The sequence below is a fragment of the Falco rusticolus genome, chromosome Z (genome assembly GCF_015220075.1).
Source record: "Falco rusticolus isolate bFalRus1 chromosome Z, bFalRus1.pri, whole genome shotgun sequence".
Classification (NCBI taxonomy): Eukaryota; Metazoa; Chordata; class Aves; order Falconiformes; family Falconidae; genus Falco; species Falco rusticolus.
Window position 1 is genome coordinate 29,656,666 of NC_051210.1, and position 18,035 is coordinate 29,674,700.

Consider the following 18,035-nt stretch of genomic DNA (forward strand, 5'->3'; position numbering starts at 1 on the left):
ACTGAAGCCTGGATCCTGAGAAATCTGTCCAACCCTGAGTTTAGCCAACGTGGGCATATCGGTATTATTCAGGGGACTACTTGTAGAAGCAGGTCATCAAACTGGAACAGGTATAGTATAGTATGGTAATTCACTAGTCTTGTGGGCCTGAAAAGTTAATAAAATAAAAAAAAAAAAATGTTCTCAAACTTCTCTAAGACTGAGAAGCTATTGCTGAAAGACAATCACTGTGAAACCAAACCTCATAGAATACCTGTCCAGTTGCCTTACAGCATGCTTAAAAAGGAAAGACTGAACTCTACTACTTGCTTCTGTTAATTGTGAGATCAGTGGTTCTGCATGCAGATTGCCTGGGTATTGTCATCACTGAAAGAGACTTGTACTATGCAGGTTCTGGCAGCTCCTGTGTTGACCATACAAAGGAATCCTACCTGGCTGTCTGTACACCTGTTCTTGTTTCCTCCTAGAAAAAGATGGCAGGTCTATTTTTCTTAATGTCATCTTTGCAAATTTCTTCCTATACTGCAATTTAGTAATCATGTTTTCAAAAATAAAGTACATAGATACCGTCATGCAGTTTCTTAGCTTCTCTCTGTAATGCTATTCCAGAGGCATATGCTTCTATACATCCTTGGCTACCACACAGGCACTCTGGCCCATCTAAAGATACAACAATATGCCCAAGCTCAGCAGCGCAGAAAGAACTGCCATGGATTAATTCGTGTTGATGAACAATTCCACCTCCAATTCCTGCAAAGATAGGAAAACTTCTATGATTAAAAAAACCCCAAAAAACCGAACATAAAATACAGTATTTAAAGGTCTCAGTTCTGCAGGACATTGACATTTGCTTATTCTAATAGAAACAAGATAAAATATGTCCATCAGTAGTCTATACTGGAAAACCAAAAATTACTGGTTATTAAAGGACTCTTCTCTGTTTGACACACCTAATAAGCTCCCTTCTATTCATATCTATATCAAAATTGTATATAACGCTTCTCCTTTCTTAAAAAGCCTATGGATGGTACTAAACTACTATGACAGATCTTTTAAACTTGTGAGTCTTGCTCTTTATGCACAGAACTAACCTTTCAAGTGGCCTTAAAATTCTGCATCTTAGAGGAGATGTTTTAATGCTGTATATGAATAGTTAAGCCTGTGTGCTGAAAAGTCAGGACACTTACCTGCAATCCTCTGCTGCTGCTTCCCAAACCCTGGGTGGGGATTCAACAGCTAGTTATTACTGTCACCTTCCAAAGGACAATATAGTTAACAAATGAGGAAAGTTACCCCACATTTGCATCTGAGATGCAAGAAGTATCATCTCTTATACTCATTTTGCTTAACTGTGGTACATATCCTGATTTGACTTTTTATTTCTGTAGCTGGAACAGAATTAAGCTATAAAGCTGAAAAAAGCAAAATTATTCCATCTGAAGTTGCTTGTATTTTCCTTATTTTGAAAAAAATGGTTTGCCTGCATAACTGTATCAGCAGGATTTCTTTTATCAAGAAACTTACACTATGCAAAACATTTCATTTGCCCAAATAAATTTAAAAGTATCTTAAAAGAAACAAATAAATGTAGTGGCAACAGGATTTTTGGTTTAAGAACCTAATATATGAGGGTTTTCCACGCACAGTGGTGGTGTTTACGCTTTTAAGATCAGCTGAGCCTCTGAGTGATGGTGCTGGTATTTAGACTTTGGGTTTCATTGAGCTGTAACATACCCACCTGTACCAGTAATGAGTGTTACAAAATTTTCTATTCCTTTTCCATGCCCAAATTTCCTCTCTGCTAGAGCAGCACAGTTTCCGTCATTGTCCACCCAGACTGGCAGGTGCAGAGCATCAGATATTGGACTTCTGAGATCCACAGAGCTCCACTCCTGAATGAGTTTTGTAGAGTGTAGTACAATTCCTTCTCGGGGGTTTACCCGTCCACCTGTGGAAATACCTAAGTCCAAAAAATACAGAAGAGAAAAACCAAAACTAGATCTGTGTAATACTTCAAGTAAAGATCTGTTTTTCTCTTTGCAATGACAAGTACTTTTATTTCGAATACTAGGTTTTGAAGCGAGCGTGAAAGTAAAAATTTCTAAGTATTACTGGCAGTGCAATTTCTGACATGTAAAGATAATTCATAGAACTCCATGGCTCTACTGACAATGTACCCAGTAACTTAAGACTAACTAGATGGGTAATAGTTACTGTCAGTCAGACAGTTAATGTTCCTACTTCAGGCAAGATAGCATCAAATCACTTAATACTTGTGTTTCTTTTTAGTCAGGTATGAAAAATATAAAATAGCAAACTGTACAAAATAAATTGTTCAAGCCCTGGGACAGCAGAAGTGTCCTGAAATCTGCTGTGACTCTCAAGACTTAGAATGACTGAAAATAGTCACTGGGCTTTGAGAAGTGATTTCTACCTAAAAATAGTATTTTGCAGAAAAATCAAGACTGTGTTCAGAGACTTGTATACTAAACAGCACAATGGCTAATAACAGGCAGTATTAGCCAAACCAGTTTTCTCTAGCTGGAGAGGCTTCCAAAGTTCATGGACTCTGTCAGGACCTTTGAAAAGTAGGCCATTTTATTATTGAGGTATTTAGCTCTAGACAACAAGTTATAACATTTTATCTATTATTCTTGTACAGAGATTATATAATTGTGTCACTTATCTAAAGATGTTCAGAAAAAAAAAAAAGTCGCAGGGTTAACACTATAATAATAAGCAGCCACAAAAGCTACAAGACAAGCAGCTCAATTGAACATTAGAGCTGTAAACCCCCTGAAAATCTCACTTTGTAAGGAATGAATAATCTGAGAACCTGTCAGCAAGTATCTAATGGAAATGATATTCCCAGTTTCAATCTGTGAATGTCTCCCTAGGATTTTAAGAACCAGATGTTTATTACAACAAAACCTTACTTAACATTTGGTTGCTAACTCAGCAATAGCTTAGTAAAATATCTACTTTTTCTTAATTACTTAATTTACTTAATTCTGTAATTGATGTGACTATGGGAATCAGCAGGAGCTATCTCTTCATCCTCTTTTCTCTACTAGCTGCTCCAGAAAGATAACTTAAATACTGCCTAATAGTAAGTAATAAATAGATAGCTCCCAAAAGTATCTCTATGCGACATTTGTGTAGATCTGGATCTCCTTTGGTTTAAAATTGGTGTTTTGTAAAAGTGAAAAAAAAATATGTCAGTAGCAGCTGCTAGTTTTCTTTGGGCCTGATGGTCTTTACTTTTCCCTCATTTTCATAAATCTGTTTTTAATATAAATGCTTTGTTTTGAGTGAAAAAAAACCCAACAAAACCAACAAAATTCAAACTAACTGCAGAACTGCTGCAACCTAGATTTACCTGATCAAAACAAAAAGATTTTTTGAAAATTATGTTTGCTTTTGGGGTGGGGGTTTGTTTGGAAAAAAAAACCCAACCCAACAGTCCTACTTTTTAATCACTTTGCAAACCTGTTTTGTGTAAGTGGGCGTTCTTCAGCTGCAGTTATGGTCATGCAGCTAGTATTTTGAGTGCTGACAGCAGTTTATAGGACTAAAAGGAGAACATTTTTTGTCATTGCTTTCTGTTAGTAGCTATTTCTCCTTACTCAGTTCCAGTGCTTATTACTTTTACCCTTACCTATGACAGCTGGAAGAAGGCCACTGTTCCTGATAAAAATTCCAGGATTAAGTCCAGTCCTTCTGCTCAGTCTTGCAAAAATTTCTCGCAAGTTATAGGAACTCTTCATCTTATGATTATTAGCCTTAAGGAAATGACTAGAATCTAATACATTAATTATTCCCACAAGAATTTTTATGTCATTCTCTAAAGTGACCTTTCAATTTCAGCTAGTATTCTGACTCAAACTGTAAGTCTGAATGAGGCAAAGAGCAGCTAACAAAAATAGCCAGGTAATAAATTTCTTAGTAGCACAACTTCTCCTCATTACTCAGTAATTGAACAGTAAGCAATCAGTCACAGAAGGAAGGGGGCTCAAGAATAAATATGAATGTAATTCTTGTAAAATGACAAACAAAAGAGAAGTTTTCCCCATATATAAATCTCACTAAACCAGTTTATGGTTTCATTATCCTAATAAACGTAGCTGACTGTAAACAGTTCTTAGGTAATTGCAATAGTGACTACTGCAGAATTTACCATCTTCTCCGTGAGATTTAGAATTTGGACACCATAAAATAATCAGGGTAGTTAGGTCATGTGTATTACCCAACAGACAGTCTGAAAATTTGATTTGAAGGTCCGACATATTTCTTGTTATGGCTTTGTGTACTTAACATTGTTTTGAAAAATACTTTCAAAAAAGAAGTTAAAATTAACTTTTCTTCATACTGTGTGATTCAAGCAAGTTTTAGTCTGGAGCAAGCTTCTTTTGGAGCATTTCTCAGGTGAAGTGAGGATTTTACATCCTCCTTATAAATCCAGGACATATTAATTGTCACCTTCATAAATAATGTCTAAGACCAAAGCTCCCACTCATCATTACAGTGAAGTCCTGTCTGGTGTAAACACACAGTTTAACTTGGGACTCTACTACAGCGTAAGTAAACTGGAAATAAGTAAAAAGGCTGCTTTTGTCTCAGTCAGCTGCACATTTGATCCAATGTTCTAGCCTTTTTAGTCTGCCCTACTGTAACTGAGAATTCTGCTGCACAGTTGATCCTGGCCGTAAAGAAAGGTTTACAGACAGTAGAGGAAACCTGACTAAGCTGCCTTTGTTTCAGCTTCAATATACACTGAACATCCAACTCACAATTCTGAGAGGAGCTTCGAAATCCACAAAAATCTATACAACACACATCTTAGATATAGTTTACATATTAGAAACTTAGCAGATTGCTTTCATGGCCGTTACAGACTGGGGCAACTTCAGTCTTTATAGTCAGCTTCTTATTTTCAGACATTTAAAAAAGTTTTTGTGTCAAGAATACAATTTAAAGAGCTTAAAATACACAAGATCTGTTTGAGAAAGGTGTTTTAAATTAATCAGCAATGATTTCATTTCGTGTTGAAAAACTGAGATGAAAAGACAGAGTATTTGTTAACTTACCTACTCCCAAAATTCTGCAGTTCACATTTACTGCCTCCGACGCAGCCTCTACACACATCTTTAGAATTAAGTCTAGTCTGTCTTCATAAGTTTTAGGGTTGAGCTGGGTATACTTCTTAACTATTTCACCCTAGAAATTAAAAACAACAAAACATGCCCCACAGAAAAGTACTTCATGATCAAGTTTTTCTTCAATTTAAACTACAGGCCAGTTTAAAAATGGAGTCGTAACTTCTGTCTTTAAAAAAACCCACACAGATGCATGCCTTAGATTTTGTTTCTACAGGCTGATCTGTGCAAGATTACTGACAACTCTGAGGGACAAGTTTGCAAGATTAGGCATTATGTTCTGCTTCTGTAATCAACCTCTCATCTGAAATAAAAGACATATTTTAAGGAATATGGGGATTGTGTAAGGAAGTATCACAGGAGCTAGTGCAACTGTTGTTTGGAATAAACCATGACATATCAATGCACTTGAGCTCAATACTTAAGTGTTAAATTAAGAGTAGCAATTTCAAAAAAGGACAGAAAACCCACAGTGCTGTAAGAATAAAATGTTTCCTATTTGACTACAAGGAAGATTTGCACGGTGTCACAGACACTGCTGTTTTGCAAAATTTACAGTCTTTTCAGAAATAACTTTTCTTCTAAGCAATTGTACTTCTGAGTCACTTTAAATAGTTATAGAGTACCATTTACTGTGATGTATGTTGTATAGGGGAGGGACAGTTCAGGAGGAAGGGATTATTTTCAACCCTAGGAGTCATGCAGTGGTAATGAAAGCAATTTTTAATGCACCTGAACCTGTGGGTACTATGGAAATAATCTTAATGTAATGTTAATATTGCAGGATTAAGCTAGGACACAGTAGAAGATATGCTGCTTTGCAATGTTATTCTCCCTATTATGTCCCGTGTATTCTACAGTAAGTGAACAGCATCATATTAATACAGCCAAGCAAAAAGGAGTTACAAAGACAGTCTACATGCAACATGGCTGAGTCATTGTTGCCAAAATAACAGAAAATTCCATGACTTCAGTGGTCTGAGTATTAGATCCCACCACCTCAGCAACTGAGTTTGGGGATTTTTATAGTTTCCTCTTCACTTTTGGTTTGGAGAGGGAGGGGAATCAGAGGAAGTTACTTTGGAAGACAAGGCTTCAGCAAACATTATCAGAAGACACAACAGCTTTTGTAAGAAGCTTCTGAAAACTCACTTTCTTCATAAAAAGAAAACTAAAATCTAAACCTTCAATTCTGCCATTTCCTGTTACATGCTTAAATCTGTTGTGTAAGTTTTATTATGAAAGTCTGATCCTTTTCATTCTGATTTGCTAACATTTCAATTTTGATAAATGCCACCTCAAGCTACACTCTGAAAAATGGACAAGATTTTTTTTTTAATTAATTTTTTTTCCAGGCTGAGTTGGCAGAAAATGTAGTATCAATTTTACCGCTGAAGACTTATACTTTTAAAGGTTGTCCTTAAGGCATTAAAAATATCTGTAAGACATCTCCTTTTAAATGAATACAAACATTCTGGGCCATTTACATAGTCCTTTATCTTTCTGCAGGCAACCTGCTTTTCTTTCTGGGTAACTATGTCTAACTGATCTAGTTATATGAAAGTATGCAGTGTTAGTAGTAGGAATAATTATCCAGCACTGTTGGGAATAAAAGCCAAAGACTTCTCAACATGAACTGTATTCACATCTTTAAAGTGCTGCAACGTTCAGGATTTTTGTGGGGTTCTGCCCCCTACGCCCCCTGTGAACAGGAGGAAGGTAAGTAAGTGAGCTAAAATTTCTCAGTCCTAACTATCCTTTCATTTATCAACCCGGATAACAATTATTTCAAATATTTTTACACCATCAACAAGTAATTTTTTATCCTATAAACTTGAAGCTTACAAGTTTGAATAGAAATTCTGTGGGGTTTTTTTTTCATTGATCTGGATGATCAGCTGATGGTCATGGGTGTATATACCTGCGTCACTGTAAGATTCCTTTGCAATTGCTCTGGCACACTGTTGATACTGATACCATTCTGGTAGCCTCACTTGCTGTTTTAAGACATCAGGTTTTGTTATGTCTGCCATGCAGGAACTTCCATCTAAGTTAGCTGTCAAACATTTGTAATATGTTGTCTGTGACTGGCAGAGCTATGCAAGCAATGCATACTTGTTAGTGCTAAGACACAGGCAAAGCAAAGCTTCCTGCTGTGCCATTACCAGAGAAATGGGTTGAGAACCTTCTAAGGATGGAGACCATTAAATCAAACAGTATCCCTAAACATGAACATCCCTGCGTACAGCCTTTACAAGGCTGTAACTTCAAGACTATTTCAAGTGGGTTATTTAGAGGAAGAGAGGCACTGCAGACTCAAAACTCACTCAGTCTTTAAAGTGTCTGTGAGTTCTAGTGTATGTATCATATTCTGTTTATTCCAAGTGATGGTCTTAAACCATCAAGCACCTCTTTTCAGTCACCAAAGAACAAAGTCAACTCAAAACCAAAAAAAACACAAACCAAAACCCTGATAGGAATTTTAGAAGATCATCAAGCAACTCAAATCCACAATCCTTTTCTAGTACATTTTTAACCTGTTCCTGTTACTTTGGCAATGAAGACACGATACTCTTCCAAGACTATCTATTCCAGTCTTCTCTTACATTGACTGCTAAGGTGGATGAAAAGAAAAACTTCAAAGTATTTTTCCCTTCCACTGTTTTAAGACTTTACTACTTGTTCATGCACAAATGAACCTGATTTTTCTCTTCATGGAAGAGGATTCTACGTATCTGAAGGTTGGGGTTTTTTTCCCCCCCAGTGAGTTTCCTCTCCAATTGGTCTACATCTCTGTGGTATGATTTCATTACAGTGAACACTGTTCAGCTAAGGCTCAGTACTGTCTTACTGATTATGCTTCTATGCGGAAAGGTACTAAGATTTTTTTATTACTGGCTGTTCCCTAGGTAGAAGAGATGTAAAATTCTGTATCCTGAACCCACGTACCATGAACCCACCATTCTCCCTCAGTGAATTCCTTTGCTAGATGCTGGTTGTTGCAAATGGGCTTTGCTAGTTTAAGAGTAGTCATAGATGAGCAAACCCGCATGCAAGTTGTATGAAGACTATGTAAGAGGTGTAACAAATGGGGGAAAATCTACTTTACCCCTCAACAGCAAAAGCTAGTGGGACTGCTTTGTTCTGGAGCTCTTTGCATCAGAAGCCCATATCCCCACTGTAGGAACAGAACCACAAAGCCCAATGGAGTTTACAGAATCTCTAAAAGCAAAACAGAGTATTTACCTTCATACTGACAATTGCTACTCGAAGATTTGTTCCGCCTAGATCCACAGCCAGAGCACTCTGTGTCTCTAGAATATGGTCAATATCTTGAGAGATATTATCTTTGACAGGAGGAAAACAGAATTTCTTTTGTAGTGGCTCTTTTAGGTCAATAGACTTAAGGAACTTCAAAATCCTTGGAACAGCATTACCATCTCCATATATTTTTGAGCTATAATATGAAAAAAAAAATCCATTTAATTGGAAAATAAACTGCAATCTATAAAGTTTTTTATATGACAGAGGGCTGTAACACTGTGTCATTACAAAATTAAGATATGGCTACTATAACAATACTGCAGCTCACACTACTCAAGTCTGTCATGGAATATGGTAGATAGTGTCAGTAGTTTGAAGATCCCACAACAGATTGTGCAAGTTTGGCATTAGCTCCATTTTGGAATATGAAACACATAACGTAGAAAATTCAAAAGCTAATAATGCAAAATAAAAAAAATTAGAAAGTTTAATGAAAGGACCTACATAATAAAGCTCTGAAATTATGTATATGCTGAAGTCCAGGTAAGATGTACTTATCACACATATGACAACTACTATAATATACTATACATTCATGTGAGTTTTCAACATACAAGTCTGGTTTTAAAATATCATACATGGCATCTGACATTTGATATTACAGAATTCAGTTTTATTACTCTATTGAGGTTCTTAAGAAATAGACTTTTGATTCTTCTCCTTAATTAAATATTTTATCTTGAAGTTTAAGAAAACTTATACACTAAAGAACTGTAGTGTAAGTTCTTTAGGAACTCAGCCTAAAGGCTGAGGAATAATGAAAAGCGTCTTGCTACAATCCTGCAGCTCCCCGGGAAGTACTCAGGACTCTGTGTATCATGCCTGATGTCAATTCAGCTATAAAGCAGTGTGTCCATCAGGCATGAGTCAGAGGTAGGCACACAGGATGTTCTCCCCCATGCTGCTCCTATGGAACAAGCGCTTTTAATCATGCTAGCAGTCTAAGCTAACATCAATTTTGTTCTCTTGAACTTCTGTTGGATATTAAATTACTAGTTATATCAAGATATTACTAGTAACATTTTGCTTTACAAATCTGCATACTGGACATTGTACTATGACTCTGAATGAGGTATATGGAATAAAAAATAATTTGTAACCTCAGATTATTGCATTAAAAGCACTCTAGTCAAATATGATGAACTATCTCAGGACTAAACGCATTTTACTCTACTGCTTTAGCATCCCCTCCAATGAAGGGAGATGAATGTACTTACCATGGATACTGTTTACCAAACTGCAGCTGTAGAGCATGCAGAATCTTATCTTGCGTATCAGCATCACGAACATGTAGAACATTTTCACCTAGATGACAGAAGTTAACATAATAGGGCAGGTCAGCTCCTCAGATTATGTTAGGGGATAAGAACTATTTTAGAAATGAAGAAACAGTTATTTTTGTTTCCTCTGAGGGGGAAAGACTCCAGCCAGATTGACATTGTGCTTTATCAATTATATGCCTCCCCTCACTGCTGTTAAAGCCAAGGTGGCTTCCTACGATAACGCTGTCATGCATTGCAGAACACTAGAGAGTAGAATATTAGCCTTCAACAGAATTCTGCTATTAAATTAAAAATGCACAAATGAGAACACAGAGTAAATGACTGTTTGTGTCATATCTGCATGTCCATGAAATACAGTTACTTCCTGAAGTGGTGAAGAGTCCGTATATTTTAATTATTAATCTCCAATCGATTATTTCATAATATAAATAATTAAATATACAAATATAACTATTTGATAATTAAATTAATTATTAATTAAAATATTTTAATGCACGTCAAATATCAAACTAGCTATAAAGGGAAACAGTTGCCTATTTTGCTAAATGGAACCCACTGCAAACGGAGATATATTTTAACTTGTTTGTAGATAAAATCCTCATTATCTTATGTAAAACACACAAGCAGCACTAACATGATACAGGAAAAGCCAACGAAGCTTTAAAACGTGTCTAAAATTATGTTGCATTGATACTGCAAGACAGCCTCTGTCAAACATTCATTTGATTTTATCCTGTGGAAGAAAAAAAATTTTAGAACCATAAGGAAGTTGAAGTAGTTAAGTAAACATGTACCTGTTTCTCTTCCTGTCTGACGTGTCCCCAGGTTAATAACAGGTGTACCAAATGCTCCTACCTCTCTGACACCACAACTGCTGTTACCAATCATACAACCAGCATGAGCCACTAGCTGTATGAACTGGTCGAACGGGACGTGCTTTACTGCCCGAAAATTGGGATGATGTTCAATGCCCTTCTTCCTCATCACCCGAACCATCTCTTTGCTTCCTATAGAAAAACAAGAGGTCGAATGAATGATTCAAGTTCTTTTGTTAAACTGAAAGTCCAAACGTGCAAAGGAGCTAACAGTTGTTCACTGACTTGCCAGCTCTGAGTTGGTTTTGTTCTCTTTCTATTCTCAGTGTGAGTTGCAGAGCTGGGCATGTAAGCCCAAGTTTGATCCCCAAATCCACTGCAAAAATCTTTTCATAGTCTTTAGTTAATTTAAGAGGCACTAATATTGCTTTTACATGTCACATAGTTTCCCTTCATCTTCCTCCCCACACTGAAAAGCTTAAATATTCTCCAGCAATACAAACGTGGAGCTGCAAGAGATGTGCACATGATGCTGAGACCATCCAGCTATTTCCATCTGGCTGGAGGTTCTCAGATCAAAGCACTCCATATGAACCAATGTATGCTTTAAAGACAATCTGTTATGTGTCCCTCTGTCATAAAGGTATTTCACTCACCTGCATCCACATTAGGGAACAGAACAAGCGTTCTCTTGTTGAAGGAGATGAGTGCATCTAGTGTCAGCTCAAACATCTTTATGGAATGTTTAATATCTGTGGTTACAGGGTGTTGCAAAGCAACTATATAATCTCTGGTTTTGACATCTTCACCTGTCCAAATGGAGCCCAAGAGAAGTTCTTTTATTGTCATAGAATAGTAAGAGTAAGGGAGGACATGCTTTTGAAACTACTGATATGAAAGCCTGAACAGTCAAGGCACAGAATGAGTATCTTAACACAAATTTCAATGCTATAATAAAACTCAAGGGAGTAACAGGAGGATCTAGCTTGTTATTTGGCTCTCTAAGCAAGTTTCATAACTTTATAGAGACCACTACCTAAACCCCAGCGAACTCTTAACTTGCAGGCCTACCTCTAAAGCTTTGCAAGACTATACCAGGGTCAAGAGCCTGTTCTCATACCAGTGTAAATCTGGAATAACATGAAACCTCCGAAGCTGCTCAGGTTTTCTGTCATTTGTCCATCCTCAAGCAAAGACTTAATTCCCACTGCTTTAAAAAGTCAGTCATACTTAATACTACACAGATTCCATCTACGCATACATATATTCCAACTACACAGATTGATGTGCCATAAAGGAGATATCAAAGATAAAAAGCAGACAAAAACCCCCACAGGAATTATTATTAAGTCAATGAATATGAAACACCAAAAGCCTTTGTTGCATGTTGCCCTGCTGCAATGCGTTCCTCAAAATAATGTTCATAATCTGAATTCCCTTTGATTTTGTTTAATTAGCCCTGAATGGCTTCGATTTTATTAGAATACATCCTTTATACCAAAATAATTACTCATCTAAGACACTTCTGTTTTTAAATTGTTGAGCTCACAGAAATTCCCCATTTGAGGTGTTATTTTTTTGATTTGGCAAAGGACTAGATGTATCTACTAGGACAGATTTGTAGCTTTCCAGCTATGCATGGTAGCACACATAACAAAAGAAAAATAAATGTAGCAAGAAAGAAAAAGCAGATACCATTACCAAATATATTAGTTCTTTTGAGAAGCAGCAAGTTAATGCTTCATAATCATGTCCAATTAAGCAAACTTACTAGCAAGAAGCCTGTCTCTTTCTTTCCTGTACTTTTCTCAGAGGTACTGGTCAACAGATCCCACAGACTGATAATCTGGTTACTGAGTTTACCTAGTGCTGAAAGTTGTATGAAAAACATAAAAGGTGGGCTGCTCACCTAGCCACATGCGTATAATACTCATGTAGTCCTTATTTTTGGCAGAGAGAAGCTTGTCATAGGAGGGACAGCCTGCTAAAAGGATGCGGTCATGGTCTTCACACATGGCTATCAGGTGCTGCTCGGCGCTCCTTGTGCAGCACACGTGGTAGTGGGCCAGTTTGGTTATGGCGTGTCTGATAGAGTCATCAATGGTCCCACTGACCTCCCCGCCTTCAATGTGGAGAATGCGAATGTTCATCAGGGCTGCAGACGTGGCCAGGGCCAAAGCATCGAATCTGTCCCCATGAACTATCATTATGTCAGGTTTGAGGCGGTTCAGTACGTCCGGTAACTTGACCAACGCAAGGCCCACTGACTCCACCATAGCCGCCTCATCCTCGCCTCTCACAATAGTGTGCAGTCTTGTATGAATATCAAAGTCATCTTGTTCAATCATACGATAGGTATTACTGATGGTAAAACAGGAAAAGGGTTAGATTCAATACAGCTTGGTTTTACAGCAACATAGCTTGACAAAACAACTGCCTATCAGAACAATCATACTGGCTTTGAACAAAGGCCTGCTTACCACATCTGCATCAAGGAAGCTAGTTTTTAAGATTTCAACAGAATTTTGTCATCCATATACGGATGCTTCCTCATATTCCAAGCATCAAGTTTTTCTAGGCACCTTTAACGAGGAGCTTTGCTGGAAGTGTTCTGGAAATCCTCCGGAATCAAGCTCTTTGTTCAGGTGTTTGCAAAGCCTCTAGGAGAATAGATATGGCATGATTTCCTTTCAGGAAAGGTATGTTGACTCCTCACCAATATATTGACTTTGTTGGACAGATATATAAATACAACAGATATGATGCAAAGCTGAGGCCTTTATGTTGAAGGAAAATATCCTGCAGCTAGCACACATTTTTCAGATTTTGTATTTGAGCTGTATCAAGACTTACACACTCACAGATTTAAGGCATCACTGCACAAAGATGCCTTAAGTTCAAAGAAAACAGGCTTTTGCACTAAGGGAAAAAAAAAAAAAAGTGTTTTCCACACATGTTACCAGCTCCATTCCATAACAAGAAAATTAAAATAGTCCTTGAATACTGAGAATTGTTATTGTTTACAGTTATGTATTTGGAATATGCCAGATCACACATCTATATGATTATCTGTGTTCCACATTCAGTAAATCTGACCCAAGTAAGTCTGCATACTCTGGGTGGAGTAAGAGAGTAAAAACTCAGAAGTTTTCCAATGTTGTCTTCAACTCCACATTGTCTTATTCAAAGACGCTTTTAAACTGATTTAAATCAGGTTTAACTTCCATTAAATCCACTCTGCAATTCACATTCTACAAATGAAAATCTCGCAATCTGCAAGCTGATCAAAGATAGCAAAGACTATAAAGTGCTTCAGCTCAAGTAAAGAAGCAATCTCCATTTGACATTAACTACAGAAAACCCTATCTATTCAATTCTGCTCGCTGCTGTAACGTACCAGATACGTTCCTACAAATAACTTGTCTGGTAGGTTTCTGGGTGTTGGTTTCTTTTTTAGGTTTTTGGTTTGTTTGGGTTTTTTAAGGCAAATCTTTTTTATAGGACTGAGTGAAGTGGGTCAGATTTTTATAGCATAAACTGCATTACATATTTCCAACTCCATTTACAATTACACTTCATAGACCTGCCTTTTTCCCTACTATGTGCATTTATACCAAGAAGCTTTCTTCTCTTTTCTTCTGTATTCTTTTTCTTCTGTATCTTTCCCTTCTGAAAGGTCAAAATCTAAGGAACAAACAAGATTGTGTTCTTGCCGTTTTGTTTCTTCTACCATCCTCCAAGCATTTCAGTAAAAAACATCTCACAGGATCACTATCATTTCAATTCTGCTACTGTTGATTACCCTACTCAAATCACTAGAACACATACGCTTTAAGGATCCACTAATTCTCTAGGATCCTCCAGGACTGAAGGGCTATGTCCCCAAAAAACCCGCAGTACCAGGTTTTAAGAACACTTGCCACAAAGCAACTGACGGCAACATTTGTCAAATCAAAATACATGTTTCTTGCTTTGTGCATTACAGTTATTGTAATTATGTACATTACACATAATACAAACAATACCTGTTTACATCAGACAGACAGGTACTGGACAGAACTGGAAAAGCAGTATTTCATATTAATTTGTACAAGTCTTGCAGACAGCAAAGAGTTCAGGACTGTAGAAAAATCAGGGCCATCATTCCCCTCTTCAGCAAATGAAATAAGGATTACATTGTTTCTCCAATCAGGATGTTAATTCAACATGCTAACCTGGCAAGAAATTCCATTGGCATTTTTTGTTTGTGTTTTTAAAAATCAGGTTAGTTTTGTGGTGTTGAATTCACCTCAGTACGTTATTAGACAGAAAGAATGTCCAGTACAAAGCAAGGAACAGAGCACTACACTGAGAAAGGGCAGCAGTGGAACTTCCTGTATTAGTAGTTTGAGGTAATGTAACTTCCTCAAGCTCTAACTTATAAAGTGCCAAAATTTCCCATTCAAAAGTCTAAAGAGTCTCTTTACTTGAAGATACGTATATTCTAAAAGTTCAACAATGCTGATATGCTGCAAGCCTTATGCTCAAGTCTGATTTTGACTTGCAAAGTAAGCATTTTCCTATCTATTTCACCCCATTTTTAAATGGGGTGAAAAAAAACCCCAATCTATTTTTATGCCAAATTTGGCAAATGCAGCCTGACAACATATGCAGAGCATATGCACCTGGGATGTGGGAAGTCCTTCTAAAAGAAGGGATTTGGACCAAGATATTCTGTCCTCCCAGGCAGATGATCTGACTGCTTCCTTACAGCGTCCAGCAGAGGGGCCCCTATCAGTTGGCACTCTCTTCTGCCAAACCATACCTAACAGATCTACCAGTTACTCATTTTGTCAGAAAAAGACAATGACCCTTTCCTTCCTCCACATTCCTGGAAGTAAGAACTAACAGTATTCCCCTGGGTTATGGAATATTTAAGTAGTTTTTCCAATAACTGTGCAAAGCAGAAGAGCTGAAACTTAAAATGACCGAAGGTTATCTTTTCTCTGTGAAAATTAAAAACCGTAGGGCATTTCTTCGGGATATCTGAATGAAATGAGTTTCTCACTTATAGTCTGTGATCCTGCTGAAGATCTTAGTTACAGCATTTACACAAAATCTTCCTAAAATTCCAAGACTGGTTGAGAAAACCCCCAAAATACAGAGCCTCAGAAGATGCTGCAAAATGAAATAAAATCTGAAAAAAATACATTTAAAAATGTGTTGTGTACATTGATGATGATGACAAGGGTTTTTGTTACCTAACATTCATGACATTATCACTAACACCCCAAAAGCAGATTGGCAGAGACACAGAAATTCACCTTACCCATAATCATCAATCAGGTGGGAACCAAGCACCACAACATCAAGCTCAAAGAACTGTGGTTCTGCCTTAATACCGAACATAATGGGAGCTAATTTTGAGTAATCAGCACGGTTACAAGTAGCAACACAAACACGAAGTTTGTGGTTGTTTCCATTCTTCTCCATGACTTCCTTTTGCTTCTGTTTTGAATGATTCTTGAAATACACCTCCTGAAATAATAGGGGTAGGGGGTATGGGGAGAAGTAGCGTTAATTAATTATCTTTACAGCAAGTAAGTAGTACACTTCATGAGCAGCATACACAAGTGCAGCCCAGAATTGTGGACACTAGTACCTCATCCACTGATAACAGACAACTGATACCTTACAGTACCTATCATTAGAAGATTTTAGAAAAGGTCTGGTTTATTATTTGTTTTTAGTTAAAACTCAGTTTTAATACTTCTATTTATATAAATAATATATAAAAATTCTATATCAGCAATATTTAAGTATTATGAGGTTTAACTGTTAGTGAAATTGCTTTTCCCTGTTCAGATGGAAATGTCTCTAGAAGAATTAGTGATGCCTTAGTAAATGAAAGAAAAAAAGTTAAATCGCATATTCCAAAACTACAGAATGGAACAAACTGCTACAAGATGTATCCACTGAGACTCTGTAAACAAAAAGAGAAAGCTTTTGCCAGAGTCAGTTTACAAGTCCGTTAAACACGTTTTGGTGAGGAAGGAGAGTTAAACATTGACTTCTAAATTCTGCATACTGTTTTGCAGGCCAAAGTACATCAAGATATTCAATAATACAATATTAGGTTACATTAGACAACTTTTGGAGACTAGTAGACAAATAAGGCTGATGATGATCTGGCATTTTGAAGGCTATTAAAAAAAGGGGGGGGTTCTGATGACAGAAACTCGGTATTTTTACAAGCAACATCAACAGTTACTGTAACAAGATGTTTTCTCCAATCCAATCTTACAACTTATTTAGTATCTGATTAAACTATGTAATAATTTTTAATGTCTACCTATCCTCTGTTTATCATTTTGCCTTGATGTTTTTATTCTGGGTTATTTTTTTCATTTAGCAATTGGGAAAAAAAAAACATTTTAGAGAAAAAGAAAAGCCTATTAAAAAAACGACAGAGCAGTAACTCCCCCAAAACAACCCAAATTTCCCCTCCCCCCAAACAGAAACTACTAAGATGGTACTAGAGGTTATCAAACTGACCAGGTATTGATCAGTTTTTTGCTGTTCTTCTGAAAATAACTGTATTTTAAGGAATTATCATCTTTCTGGCATGAAATCTAATGTTATGTCAGATTTTCACTCCAGTTTATTGGCAAGTAAACTTTTTCCAGATTAATGCGGAAGGATTGTTCATCTCTGACTCGGAGCACTATCAATATCTCTGCTGGTTTTGACAGCTAGCGAAGCTCTTTCTGAGCAGCTGCTATGCAATCATGACAACATTGATATCCAATTTCATGCTCCTTTTATATTGCCTTTAATTTTTTTCAGTGAGTTTTTAAAAGAAAGGTTATTGTGGCATCCCACTCTTACGAAACTTACAAAATTCAGCAACTTTTCAAAGATTTCCCTTTTCGTATCACAGATTAGTTTAGGTTTTATCACACATAATAAAACAATGTTTTTGTATAGTAGTAATGTTAGAGTGATCAGGAACATATTCCAAGTTGTCAAAGGTCACCGACATTTCTAGTCTTCACTTACAATCCATTACAGCACTGCAAAACTGACTTGCAGTGATGGTTTTTCTAGTTTAGCTCTTAACAACCATGATTCCTAAGAGAGTTTATACTACCTTTCAGAATAAAATTGAAGTGGCAAAAAGTAAAGACGGCTGCCATGACGAAGCTCATTAGAAATGGCACTTCTCATTTATTCAAGTAAAGCAGCTATGGCTACACCAATCAACTTCAGCAGAATAGATACAGCCTGAAATTTCAGCATTTGATTACTATCCTGACAAATTAAGATGAGTTCTATGGATTCAGCCATAAAGTAACAGATTATTTGGTTTACACTGAGGCCCTTCAATTTAATTTACATTTGACCGTTACTTCAAATAACTAATGACCGTTTTAAACTTCCAAAGGGTCAGATGATAATCCTTCAGACAAATTAATTAT

General features: G+C 36.8%; 1 protein-coding gene across 5 annotated transcripts in view; it reads right to left on the reverse strand.

Annotated features, from left to right (window-relative positions):
* Nucleotides 1–18,035, reverse strand: part of GNE (glucosamine (UDP-N-acetyl)-2-epimerase/N-acetylmannosamine kinase) — a 34,537-nt gene that overhangs the window by 3,354 nt on the left and 13,148 nt on the right. For 4 of the 5 annotated variants that reach the window (XM_037373258.1, XM_037373262.1, XM_037373259.1 and 1 more), the window contains exons 2-10: nucleotides 15,887–16,095; nucleotides 12,488–12,939; nucleotides 11,235–11,387; nucleotides 10,558–10,770; nucleotides 9,698–9,785; nucleotides 8,403–8,613; nucleotides 5,088–5,217; nucleotides 1,739–1,960; nucleotides 568–750 (exon numbers count right to left, since the gene is read on the reverse strand). In XM_037373258.1, the coding sequence (XP_037229155.1) occupies nucleotides 568–750; nucleotides 1,739–1,960; nucleotides 5,088–5,217; nucleotides 8,403–8,613; nucleotides 9,698–9,785; nucleotides 10,558–10,770; nucleotides 11,235–11,387; nucleotides 12,488–12,939; nucleotides 15,887–16,095 (1,861 nt within the window). The remainder of the gene's footprint in view (nucleotides 1–567; nucleotides 751–1,738; nucleotides 1,961–5,087; nucleotides 5,218–8,402; nucleotides 8,614–9,697; nucleotides 9,786–10,557; nucleotides 10,771–11,234; nucleotides 11,388–12,487; nucleotides 12,940–15,886; nucleotides 16,096–18,035) is intronic. The other variant, XM_037373263.1, reaches the window with a different exon arrangement.